The following is a 13,568-nucleotide window of genomic DNA, read 5'->3' as shown; positions in this document are numbered from 1 at the left end:
CTAATTGAGACACCCAAGTAATTCTGCACTAACCCTAAAATTTTCAGAACAATCAGAATTAGGATCAGGGCCCCTAAAACTCAGGGGGGATTAAACCCTATTGATAATTATCTTAAAAATGTGTTGTACAGATTGAATTTCGATTTTTAGATGATTCATGCAAGCTAGTCCCGTTTCCAGCTAGTCTACGTAATTAGACTGCACCCCTAACGGACCGTAAGGGGAAATACCATACGGTCCGTAAGCCTGTCCAAAAATCACTATAAATAGCAGACATCGGCACTTGCCTTCTGTTGTTAATACGACGCATATATTCTGTGTAGACGTCAAGTTATAAGCTGAAACAGTTCAAAAACACACTTAGTATCGAATTGCTGCCGCAAAACAGGGTAATCACTCGATCGCTATTACGATTCATTTTCCGACTGATCAATATATCCAATGAATGTTTAAGTGCCGCCCACATCAGGGTGATACTTTGTCGTTCGTCATTAAATCGATGGATGTTTAAGTATCGCACTTTGTCGTTCGTTGTGAGAATTTGATCTCGTGAGTTATCGTAACTGCTGTATTGATTACTAACCCGGTTTTGTGTGCATTATTATTAAATTAGGTTAACAAGGCTAAATCCATATTCTGCCCGTGTTAAATCTGCAATGTGAGTCATTCTCTTTTTATCAAATGTTTTACAATACTCCAAGTTATTTTCAGAATTATAAATTACAGTGATTAAGTTTATGTAATCACCAAATTACAGCCAGTATGTGGGGTATTGTGCATATTACTACTGTTTTAATCACATTAGGTGGGCGAACCTAAAATTAAGTGATATACGTCATTCATTGGGGCAGCCAATGGTGATATGACCACAGTCACAGATACAGTCTAGTGACAAATACTGTGGGTAGTTGGTTGATATCTGAAACATATGTAAAAACTCTTAATACTGTAAATTATAATAAATGTGTCGTTTTCAGTAAAACTGAATGATTCACTCAGTATTTCCCCGCTGACAAAATCTTTTTCAAACATGTTTCAGGTGATCTATTGTAATTCAGGAAAAGTGTTGGGAAGTAGTGCAGGCTTAAAGTAGTGGCTCATTATAAAATAAAGAAATATGTTTTGTCAAAATAAAGATTTCTCATTAAAACCATGTTATTGTAAATTACCGGGGTTTTATCCCGAGTTATGAAATAAAATAATCGGGAAAAGTTTTTAGCTTTAAAACGATCCTGACGATAATAAACTTCCGCTGCTAAATAAAATCACATAATTAAATATCACGGGATTTCTGTCCCGCGGCTCCTGAAACGGGTCAAACCGGGTCGGGGGCCGTGACAACTGAACGAGTAATTAGGTATATATAAACATTGTAATCACTCTTATGATAAAATATTTTTAAAACGCGTTTCAGGTAACTTGATGTGAAGCTATTAGAAGCCAACTATGGAGCACTGAAGACTTAAATAAAGTGACTATAAGTTACCTAAATAAAAAGAATAAATCTATGTTTTCAGCAAAAGGATTTATCCTTGTAAATACATTATGAATGGAATATGCGTTTAGCCCATTTGTTTTTAATATAAAAGTGGGTGTTTTGCAAACTCTGAAATTATTTCCTAACTACGATCCTGATGAAAATTTTATGCCGCGTAATTAATAAACACCGGTACCACTTGACTGGTTCACGGCTCCCGCTCCTAGGGTGGGGTCGGGGGTTGTGACATTAGCGCCCCTGCCACCTGTTCGACAAGGATCCGTTCTCACCGTTTTCACACTTCCAACCGTTTTCTCCTGATCCCGTTTCTATATATACACTTAATTACTAGATTAATATAATATATCGTTAAAGACCAAAGATTCACCTGATTAAGTTGACAATGGATGTTAACGTACCCGGAGTTGTTGGAAGTTGAATTCGGAGGCTCTTAGAGCAACATGATCAGCTATGCGTCCGCTAACGCTATCACCCGCGATAAAGTAGGGTGAAATATCCCATCGTCATGTTGCATAGAGTGCAAGACGATAATCAACAGAAACAACTATCACATGCAATTGTCTCGTGACATACATCGTCGTATGGCTTCACGTCCGGGGAGAGGACAATATAAGCACCACCGTGAAAGAACACCATAACAGGGAGATCTTCTACAGTGTACTGTGTGGGGACAAATCGCAGAACCAGGGATTGCGAGTTGGATCCACCACTACATCGTATGTCTTGACGCCGTTCACTGGTTTGGATAATGGTGGGATCCAGAAGTCTACTAGTTTGAGAAGACGACTGTTCATTGTGTCGTCTTTACGGTTAACTAGGTCGATTGCAGTTTCCATTAGCCAATATATAATTCGTGTTTTCCAGGGTAGGGATAGAGATTTCCGAGTTTTGGTTGTTGTTGCAGATTCCATTGTTGAAGCAAGAGAGAGAGAGAGAGTCAAAATTTAGTGTGTGAGTAAAGCAATCAAAATTCGTATACTTATAATGCAAACCAAATTTAATGAATGTATTTTTATTAATATTGAATCATAATTAACTTTTTTAATCTTCGTTGATGTTGGCAAAGAGCCACCTCAATGAATCCACCTTGAATGTTTGTTTATTTATTTATTTAAAACTACCACCTTCATCGCTTTGTCACACGAAATCTTGGATCTTCAATGTTTTTTGTTAATGCTTCGAAAACATATTATTTTGTAAAACCCGCGAAGTTCGGGGGTATTAGCACTACTATAGGATAAATTACATTTATAAATAATTATCTAATCTAACAAATTAATTAGTTATAATTGCATAACAGAACAAAAGAGATAGTGTGAGAAGAAATCAAACAAAACAATTAAGCTTAAAAGCAATAATTTTATTCATTTTAAGTCAAAGAAGGAATAAAACAAAATAACATAAAATTTAATTTAAAACAATGAAGAAATCAAACGAAATAACATATAGAGGCGATTGTTTCAAGCTTCCATCTTCATCTTCTAAATCTGTAAGGTTACCGATCAACACACGTAATAAGTATCGAAAAGAAATGGTTTAAAACACAAAAACAAAAACGTACATGTGTATAAAAAATTCATCAAAACTTTAAATATAAAAATTATGTGAGCAAATCATTTATAATATGTGGGTCTCTATTGCTCACTTTCTCGCTCTCTATCTACATTGTTAGTACAAAGTTTCAAAAGACTATTTTTACACCCCATTATCGGTCATGTCAGCATCACAAACCTTTTAAGAAGTGTGTAACACTTAACGCCTTTAATCCATTTCAATCATCATTTTCCAATTTTTTCTTCTAGTTTAGTGTTATACTAAAACGCCTCTCACTCTTTATGCTCCTATTAAGCCTCTTACGCTCTATAATGTCTGTTACGCATGATCTAATGATCTATGTTTTTTAGAATAATTTAACTTTTTATAATTTTAAAGGTATTAAATAGTTTTAAGATAAATTCATGTGAATGTAGTGTTTTTTTTAAATCTCCTTTGTTTTATACCTTTAAAAAGGGTGCTATCCCATAGCCCATATTACTAAAAATACTCCCCCATCTGAGCATAATAATATTGGTCACGCTCTCAAGTTTATAAAAGAGGTAAGCTTAGCGTCATCTGTTTTAAATTACGTATCAGAGCTGTGAATACCTTATTTAAGACATTGTGAATGAAGTCCTTTACTTCCAATATAAGTTGATCAGATTCCGGCAACTCCGGTAAGAGGTTGAAACCATGAAACATGTTTGGGTAGTCCACCAAGTACACTTATTTCCCGGATTTCTTGAGCCACTCATAGTACCTTATTTGCCAGTCCCGTAGAATATCAAACCCTGCCACAACCACAATGGTCGGTGGTAAATCCATTTTCGATATGTCCACAGCATACCGACCACTAACATTGACCACAGGATGGTCCCGATTGTAGGGTTCACCTAGCGGCAAGAATGCGTTCCAGAACCAATCTGTCTGCTTCAGTGTCAGGACAGGCGCGGTTCCATTCAGCCGTATCTCAGAACCTATACGCTCCTCCCCGCCAAAGAATGGTTGAATCGACACCAGCCCAACTACCTTCAAAACATTATACTTAATTTTCATCAGCAAGGGATTATCATAATTCAATTATGGTGTTTCAAGTTTTTGTTTAATTGGATATATAATATAATCTCTTGAACAGGAATATATTTTACTCCAAATTGTATATTATTGACCATTAATTTCTTAGCAACAAAATAATTGACCATTCTTTCTTCAGCAACCGATGATCTAGGTGATGTCTCAAACAAAGTCAAGATGTACTGTACCTGGAGTTGTTGGAAGTTGAACTGGGAGGCTCTTACAGCAACATGATGAGCCATGTTTCCGCCAGCGCTATCACCCGCGATAAAGCATTTTGAAATATTTGCATTGCCCGGTAACCATTTTGACCTGTTCTCTTCAACGTCTAGAAACTTGAGTACATCAAGCCCATCTTCATGTTGAGCAGGGTGTCGATGCTCCGGTGCAAGACGATAATCAACAGAAACAACTATCACATGCAATTCTCTCGCGAACTTGCGACAAAAATCGTCGTACAACTGTGTGTCCGCGGAGGCGACAATATATCCACTTCCATGACAGAACACCATCTCAGGAAGATCTTCTACAGTGTACTGTGTGGGGACAAATACGCGGAACCAGAGTTTGCGAGTTGGATCCACCACTACATCGTATGTCTTGACACCGTTGATCGGTTCAGATGATGGCGGTGTCAGAGGTACCAGTTTGAGAAGACCGCGGTTCACTGTGCCGTCTTTCCGCATAATTAAGTTGAGTCCAATGTCGAGTAACCAAAGTGTAATTCGTGTTGTCCAGGGTAAGGTAAGAGATTTTGGAGTTTTGGCTGCAGATTCCATTGTCAAACTAGAGAGAAAAATAATGAAGGTAATTATGCGTGTGAGCAAACCAATCAAAATTCAAATATTTATAGGGTGAGGGTATTGGTACATCCCCCAAAAGTAATGACACACCCCCCCCCCAGCAGCCCCGTATAAGGCAATGAGGGTTGTATAGGGTTTGAGTGCATTAATTATGTCAGAAAAAGTAAAGTTATACGACCCTCATTGCCCTATGAGCGCTGTATAAGAAGGTGGTAGTTGGAGCATTAAACCCTATACGCCTCTCATTGCATTATACACTGCTCATTGGTACTAATATCTCTGAATTTAAGGTATATTGCTGACAAGACAGCTGAGTTCAGACTGAAAAGGCTGAAAAGGTGATCCGCATATACGCGCTCATGGCCCTATACGCTGCGTATTGTTTCGAATTTTTTCCTTTTACCCCAAGCTTACGGGATTTATGTAATACAAATGTTCAAAAATCCCAAAAAAGTGATTGAAAATGATAAAAATTTTCAAATAAACGGTCTGGTTAAATTAGATTCGAATCACGATGTCAAATTGGGACTTTGGATATTTTTTTGGTGAAATTTCGAATGAGTCATATGTCTCCGATAGCGTTTGGTTACCCGGCGTTGATCGAGGTGAGGAGGAGGTGGTTTCCGTGCGTCCGCAACATGCCGGAACTTACCATTCGCATCAGGAAGGGAGTGTGCGGTCCGTGGTGCCTGATTTGAACCAGGTAAAAAATTCATATTGTCGTTTTGGTTATTTTAGTATAACCATTAAGTTGTTTCAGGTCATAGAGGAGGCGGGACCATCTTACGTGGCTCAAAGCTATCCACAACAGGAAAAACATGCATACGGTACTTACCATTCCCATCAGGAAAAACAACGCAAGAAAAAGTCCGAGGAAGGTGCTTTTGACATCGAGGAAGACAAGAACGAAATCGAGAAAGGTGTTACACACTTCGAGGAAAGTGATCAAGACGAGGAAGATGGTGGTGGCTGGGACGATGGTGGTGGCTGGGACGATGGTGGTGGCGGGGACGATGGTGGTGAAAAGGACGATGGTGCTAATGACCCGAAAAAACAAGGAAAGGTATAGCATTACCGTCACTTACGTGTTATTCGTTAAGTATAATGTTTATTAAATTTTAGACAATTTTGATTTTGTATACGTGTTATTCGTTATGTATAGGTTTATTAGAAGGGTGCCTATTAGAATTTAGAAAAAGTTGATTTTGTTTACGTGTTATTCGTTATGTATAAGGTTTATTAGATTTTAAACAAATATAGTTTTAAACATAGTTTTAAATTACCGTTGTTTCAGGTATTTGCGACACTTCACGAGTTAAAGAATTGGGCTTACAAAACAGAAATTGCGAAAGGTTACGTCATTGTGACCCAACGAACGGTAACAAAGGGTGAAGATTCGTCAGCAAGAACAGTGAAGATATGGTTGCAATGCGACCGTGGAGGCACATGCAAAAGTAAAGCAACAATTCGGCGTTCTGGTAGCAAGAAGATTGGGTGTCCTTTTAAAATGATAGGGAAACTAGACGCAAGTAGTGGCAATTGGAGCTTAGTGGTGAAGCAAAAGGATCATAACCATGAGCCTGCGGTATTTCTCGAGGGTCACGTGTTTGCAAGAAGGTTGACCCAGACGAAGAATTATTGGTAGAGAGACTTTATATTCAAAACATGGAGCCTACGAACATACATTTAACCATAAGAAAACAAAACCCACAGAGCGTGTGCATTCTACGAGACATACAAAACGTGATAAAAAAGATTAAAGTCAAAATGTACGGTGATCGGACTCCAATGCAGATATTGGAGCAAATGTTGCATGAAGGAAGGTATGTTTACCACACCCGGGTGAATCCCGAAACAAATGCGGTCGAGGAGGTTTTTTTTGTTCATCGGTACTCGTACGATATGTGGCGTGCTTTCCCACATGTGTTGATGATTGATACCACTTACAAAACTAATGAGTATAGACTTCCGTTTGTTCAAATTGTGGGTGTGACATCGACACACAAGTCGTTTTGTGTCGCTCATGCTTTTATCTCTAAAGAAAAACAGGATAACTTCTTGTGGGTCCTACAGAACCTCAAAGGATTGTTGGAAGAGGGTATGGAACCGCGCGTGATAGTAACAGATTGCGATAAAGCTTTGATGAATGCTTGCGATAAACTATTCCCAAAAGCATCCAAATTGCTATGTCGGTGGCACATCTCACAAAATATTCTAAAACACACCAAGGCAAAATTTGCAACGGCTGAAGAATGGAAAATATTCAAGCTTTCTTGGTCTCGATTGTGTAATTCTCCCACTGAGACGCTATACAATTATAACTTTGAGCGGCTATTTACGCGACTGACTGACGACCATAGATCAGGTACGTATTATATTACAAACTATAGGGGCCTATTTTGACATTTTATGAAACTATAAGTTGAGGGACTTGTTTGAAATCTAAAGTATTGGGCATAAAATGTAATTATTGAAATCTAAAGTAAAAGGGTTGAAATAGCCTTGTTTGAAACTTATTTTAACTCTAAAATCTTAACCAAGTTAAATGTTGAATAAGAAATCCTTAAAAAAAATAACTTAGTTAACTATGTTAATTAGAATAACAAAAATGGTTAAAACCAAGTCTAGGGACTAAACTGTCATTTATTGAAAGTTATAGTCTAGGGGTTATTTTGATATTATTTAAAACTACAAAGTATTTGGGCATAAAATGTAATTATTGAAATCTATAGTATAAGGGTTGAAATTGCCTTGTTTGAAACTTATTTTAACTCTAAAATATTAACCAAGTTAAATGTTGAATAAGAAATCCTGTAAAAAAAATAACTTAGTTAACTATGTTAGTTAGAATAACAAAAAATGGGGGTTTCTTGTATAACCCGCCCCTTAGCAAGGATCGAACCCGGACCACTCGTGTAAAAGCACCCCTTCTTTACCAGTTTATCCTCCTGTCCAGGAGCTGATATATACCCTAACATTAGTTGTTTTATACTTTAAAAAAGAAGATAACTTAGTTAACTATGTTAATTAGAATAACAAAAAAGGGGGGGTTTCTTGTATACCCGCCCCTTAGCAAGGATCGAACCCGAACCACTCGTGTAAAAGCACCCCTTCTTTACCAGTTTATCCTCCTGTCCAGGAGCTGTTATATACCCTAACATTAGTTATTTTATACACTTCTTAAAATCCAACCGGGCACACACCTTTTATTTTATTTTGTACGTTTTTTATCGCTTTTATAAAAACTAACATTTTTATAAACTCATATACATCAAACCTGTTTTACTAAAAATATAAACTATAATTCTTTCCGGTTTTATCTAATTATTATGAATTAAGTTAGTTTTAATCTTATTAAATTCAATAAAAATAGTAAACTAATTTTATAAAACCTGAAAATTTTTATATAATTATTTTAACATCAGAATGATGTTCGAAAATATAAAAATGATATTTTTCCCAAAATTCGATTTTTAACCAATTTAATCCAATAATTACATAGTTGTATTTGTTTAATTAATTATTTAAAAATAGTTAATTTATCAGAAAAATTTTGTTACAATACAAACATTACAAATCTTTATATTCTGTTTTTTTTTTCAGGGGTTTTGGACTATTTGTATACTGTCTGGCTACTACCCTATAAAGAAAAGTTTGTTTCAGCGTGGACTAACACAAGCCCTAACTTTGGTCAACATACAACCAACAGAGTTGAAAGCCAACATGCTAAGTTTAAGAGATACCTTAAGGGGCCAAACAGCTCGCTCCATAGACTTGTGTGGCTTGTTGACAAAGTTGTAGAGTCACAACGCATACAAATAAACCTCACTTTTCAGGATAGCCGGTCCTTGAAAATGGGGGACCACATGATATCATTCTTTGATAACCTACGTGGTAATGTTTCCTTGAAAGCACTAGATTTGTTGCTTGTGGAGAAGAAAAAGATACGTACGTTGCTCGCAGCAGGGGGACTTGTGGTCATGTGCTTTTTACGAGTTGTGGGTTGCCATGTGCTTGTCGGATGGAGTGGTGGGAAAATACAAGTAATAAAAACAGGCTTCAACCGCTTATTCTACTTCATATGAATACCCACCCCCCGCCCTCATTTCTAACTATTGTTTTTAAAATACAGATTGCAAAATTCCTCTTGCCGCCGTAGACAAATTCTGGACAAAACTAGATTTCAATGCTGAAGAACTTAAGGAAGACGATAATAATCTTCGGGAGGAAATGGACAGAGTCATGCAACAACTGAAGGCGCAACCACCGATAGTGTTAAAAAGTATGTTGTCGAAGATAAAGGAGGTGGTGAATCCAAGTATGACTGACCATCAACCTCCTGAGGTACAACAAGATACTCGGGGACGCCCAACCTCTAAAGCACAACAAAAAAAGAAGGAGGAGGTTGCGAGACGTAAAGATACCCGGTCCGAAGCAAAAGGCAAAAGCCAAAAGAAGGACGAGGACGCTCAAAAGCCAGCAGTGCAACGCAGTCGTTCAAAGAAAAATAAGGCTAAAAAGACAGCTGAAATTATAGATGAAGATTTTCCACTGTTGGTGGGGGATAGGTACGTCAACAATCATTGACCTATATAATATCCTACGTACTTCCATACATACATTTTCCCTGATAAAGATTTTCCACAATATAATTTACAATTACAGGTACAAAAACATGATCGATCGTTTTAAGGATTGGCTTCCATCTATGTATCGAAGATACATAACACATATGGAAGATGCCCAGCCTGACGGTAACTGTGGGCTTCGATTGGTGGCGTTGGGTTTGGGGTTGGACTAGAATGCTTGGATGTGGGTCCGCCAAGAGCTACTGGATGAGATGTTCATTAACAAAGCCCGGTGGATGCCTCTTCTTGACTCTTTTGATCCGGGATTTTACACTACAGTATATCGATCAATAAACTGGTTGCACGTGGAACCTGCACCAATGGCATGCTGGATGTTCTTGCCATACGCCGGATTGTTGGTGGCTCAAAAATTTGGTGTGGTTGTTCAACATTTAAGCAATGGTGTTTGTCAAACATACTTTCCCATGTTTGATGGTCCGGCGGAGGGCCATTCTGTTCTTTCGATTGCCTATGTGGAAGATGGCCATTTCATCATGGTTAAGTTAACGGATGATGGTCCGATGCCTCCACCGAATGGACTATGGAATATGTATCGAAGTACTGAAGCTATGGAGTGGGAGACAATGTACATGTCTCGTCTTTCAGAGGGTAAGAAGTTACTTCGTAGTAATAGAAGTGTACGAAGAGACTTTATTAACTTGTTGTAGGTTCTCGTTGTAACACGTAAAACTGTTTAATCGTATTATTATGTTTTATTTTTTTTTTATGTTACATTCTATTATCTTTTGAATATAGTGTAAGCAACATTTATTTTATAAAAAAATGTTAATTACATTATTTTATAATGTAAAAACACTTATTTACATCACTATTTTTATTAAAAGAAAGGCATCATATGCAGCATATTGGGCAATGAGAGGTGTATACCAGCCTCTATATGCCGCTCATAGCACAATAAGCGGCTGCTGGTAAGCAATCTATAAGCCACGTATTGGCTAATGAGGAGTGTATACCAACACAAACAACATTTCAGCTCACTAAAGAGGGAAAACTAGATCAAAATCAATTCAAACACACACACCAAAAACACACACAACTCTCTCCCGTATACCATTTCTATCCCGTATCGAACCATACGGTGCGAATTTCCACAAGAGGTTAGTAACATCTTCATCTTTCCTTTTTGTTATTGTTTTTTTACGGTTTTTTTTGTTTATTCTGAAATATTTTGGTTGTGGTGTTTGGCGGTAGAGGTGTTTGACGGTGGTGGTTGTTAGAGTGGTTTAGGTTAGGAATGTGGTGGTTGTTAGAGTGGTTGAGGTTAGGACGGTGGTGGTTGTATCTATGGGTTAGGGTTTGACGGTGGTTGTGGGTGGGCTGTGGTGGTTGTGGGTTGGCTGTGGTGTTTGTGGGTTGTCGTAATTTTATTAATATTCTGACAAAATATTAACTTTTAATTGTTGCAGATATGTCGTCAGATGAGGAACAACAGGCACCAAATGGTGGTCCGGTATTCAATCCGATGGCCGGGGGTAATTGTGAGCAGTACGAATTTTTAGACTTCCCCCAGCGCAGTATGGAATACAGACGTTTTGCCAAGTTCCGGGGTATGAGAGTGAGGCAGCAGAGGGCATTGTGTTGGGACGCGTTACGGGAGTGTGACGAGGAGCAGAGGGCCCGGGGTATAATCGGGGAAAATAACCCGTGGGATCGTATGTTTTTTTATGCGGCTGGGCCTTCTTATAGGCCTATGGTGGTGGAGTTCCTCTCCACGTTTATCTATCGACCACGGCCTGCTGAGCAGCCTAACTCAGATGTGGACGGTCCGATGGTGGAACCACCCCCTGCCGAGGTAACTTTCTGTTTATTCGGGGAGCGACAGAATATGTCGCTGCGTCAGTTTGCTTTGGCCACCGGATTCTACACTGATGAGGAGTTGGTTCAGGATATTTATACCACCGCGATCACATATATGCCTGATGATCAGTTGCTTGCTTGGTGGCCCACCCTCTGTGATGTACCCTTCGATCATAAGGCCCGTGTCTCGTTGTTTACTGACCCACTCGTTCGCTACATACACCGTTGCATTGCCACGTCGATATCTGGGCGTGGCAAAAGCAACGAGTGGGTCACGAAAAACGACCTGTTCTATCTTTACTGTTTATTCACGGGGACGCCATGCGCCCTCCATCGCTGCCTGGCGGAGTATTTCGCCTCATTTTCCCGACGTCAGGCGCGTGGCGGTTTGCACGGAGGGGCGTTCATCACGCGTATTACCCAGCATTGCGGTCGGTATTTTCCATTCATCGGTGAGTTGCCACCGCCTACCCCTTTCGAGTATTTGGGTATTAGGACGATGAGAGGGATGCACTTGGTGGTGAACTTTCCGGGCATTGGTTATCGGTTTGTCGGTGAGAACGATCAGATTTTCGTAGCCCAGCCGTTAGTACATCAACATCTGTTGGACGCTGCGGAGGTGGATATGCCTCATGTTGTTGATGAGCCTGTTGGAGAGGGTGACGTCGAGCCTGAGGTTGAGCAGCGGCATCCGCAGGAGCCGCCACAGCATCCTCGGCGCGTCTATCATGCGGTGAGGTTGCCTCAGTCTACTCAGCGTCTCCTCGAGAGGCTTGTGGCGGGTCAGACGGCTGTGATGGGGAGGTTGGCGCTACAGGATCGACGGATGGACCGGATGGAGGATATGATGGAGTGGATGATGGCTAGCGAGGCTGATAGGCATAGCGAGGCAGGGTTGCCGGTTCGAGACCCGCCACAACCACGAGTGTATCCTGGGTCCGGCTCGGAAGCCGGCCCGTCCCGCACGCAGGCAGGCCCTTCCGGCACGCAGGCAAGCCCGTCCGGCACGCAGGCAAGCCCGTCCGGCACGCAGGCAGGCCCGTCTGACACGCAGATGCAGTTGATATGTTATGAGGATAGTGGTTCTGATGACGGTGACGTGGAAATGGCTTAAGAGTAGTATTTATCTGTTTTGTTTGGTTGTATGTTGGGTTTAATGTGGTTGTACGAACAAATATTTATTGGTCTTTTGTTATTTATGTTTAGTTGTATGCCCGGTTGTTTTTGTATAAACCTTTAATCTTTTATCGCATGTATGGATGGTAACATGTTTAATATTTTATCAGCATCTATGTTGTATTTTGGGTTTAATGTGGTTGTACGAACAAATAGGTATTGGGATTCTTATAACGAAGGGGTATATTGGTCTTTTTTAAAGGTATTGGGATTCTTATAACGAAGGGATATATTGGTCTTTTTTAAAAATGCTAAGGATGTGCAGAAGGGGTATAAACGATTATAAGAATTTCAGGGACTGGATTTGAAAAATTAGAGTTACAGTTAGTTTTTAATAACTGTGCAGGGACTGTTCTTGTGCAAAACAAACCTCAGGGACTGGATTTGAAAATTATAATTACACAAAAAAAGGGAGGGGTCCTTCTGTATCGGACCGGCCTCCCATGGGATTCGAACTCGTACACCTCGCATAGAACACACAAGCCTTAACCAGTTTATCCTCCTGTACAGGAGCTGATAAATTGGTTATAGTATTTCATTTATACACTTCATACACTTTAAGGTGCTCATTGAACCATACGGCTCTCATTGAACACAAACACTTTCCCAACTTCAATAAAGGGGTAAACTAGATCTAAAATTTGAAAACTTACCCTAAAACACCAAGAACACACACATAAACGCTCTGGACCACACGATTTTCACAAGACAAACTCTGGACCACACGATGAAGGTTAGTTTGTATTTCAAATTTTATTGCTTAATCTTCAAACTTTTTTATATTTTGGTTTTATTTCCGTCGTTTGTGGTGGTGTTGGGGTTCACGGTGGTGGGGGATTGGTGGCGGTGGGGATTGACGAAGGTGGGGGATTGGTGGCGGTGGTGGTTGTGGTGGTGGTGGTGGTGGTAGTGGTTATGGTTGTGGTGGTGGTGGTGGTTGTGGTGGTGGTGGTAGTGGTAGTGGTTATGGTTGTGGTGGTGGTGGTTGTGGTGGTGCTGGTGGTGGTTGTGGTGATTGACGACTGTAGTGGTGGT

The 13,568-nt window shown here is 39.7% G+C and overlaps 1 protein-coding gene across 1 annotated transcript; it reads right to left on the bottom strand.

Moving 5' to 3' along the window:
* Window positions 1–3,760: 3,760 nt before the first annotated feature.
* On the bottom strand, window positions 3,761–4,887 carry LOC110887202 (probable carboxylesterase 18). The gene is made up of 2 exons (XM_022134989.2): window positions 4,297–4,887; window positions 3,761–4,063 (listed from the first exon to the last, which is right to left on the bottom strand). The coding sequence occupies exons 1-2, from the start codon at window positions 4,885–4,887 to the stop codon at window positions 3,761–3,763; spliced, it is 894 nt and encodes a 297-aa protein (XP_021990681.1).
* Between the last annotated feature and the right edge of the window lie 8,681 nt (window positions 4,888–13,568).

This window comes from Helianthus annuus, chromosome 6 (assembly GCF_002127325.2).
Source record: "Helianthus annuus cultivar XRQ/B chromosome 6, HanXRQr2.0-SUNRISE, whole genome shotgun sequence".
NCBI classification, from domain to species: domain Eukaryota; kingdom Viridiplantae; phylum Streptophyta; class Magnoliopsida; order Asterales; family Asteraceae; genus Helianthus; species Helianthus annuus.
The sequence above is the reverse complement of the archived record's forward strand: the minus strand, read 5'-3'. Positions and strand labels throughout refer to the sequence as shown.

Coding starts and splice junctions, on each gene's coding strand:
- LOC110887202 (XM_022134989.2), bottom strand. CDS start 4,887: ATGGAATCTGCAGCCAAAACTCCAAAATCTCTTACCTTACCCTGGACA. Junction 4,064..4,296: donor TCAACTTCCAACAACTCCAG/GTACAGTACATC, acceptor AATGTTTTGAAG/GTAGTTGGGCTGGTGTCGAT.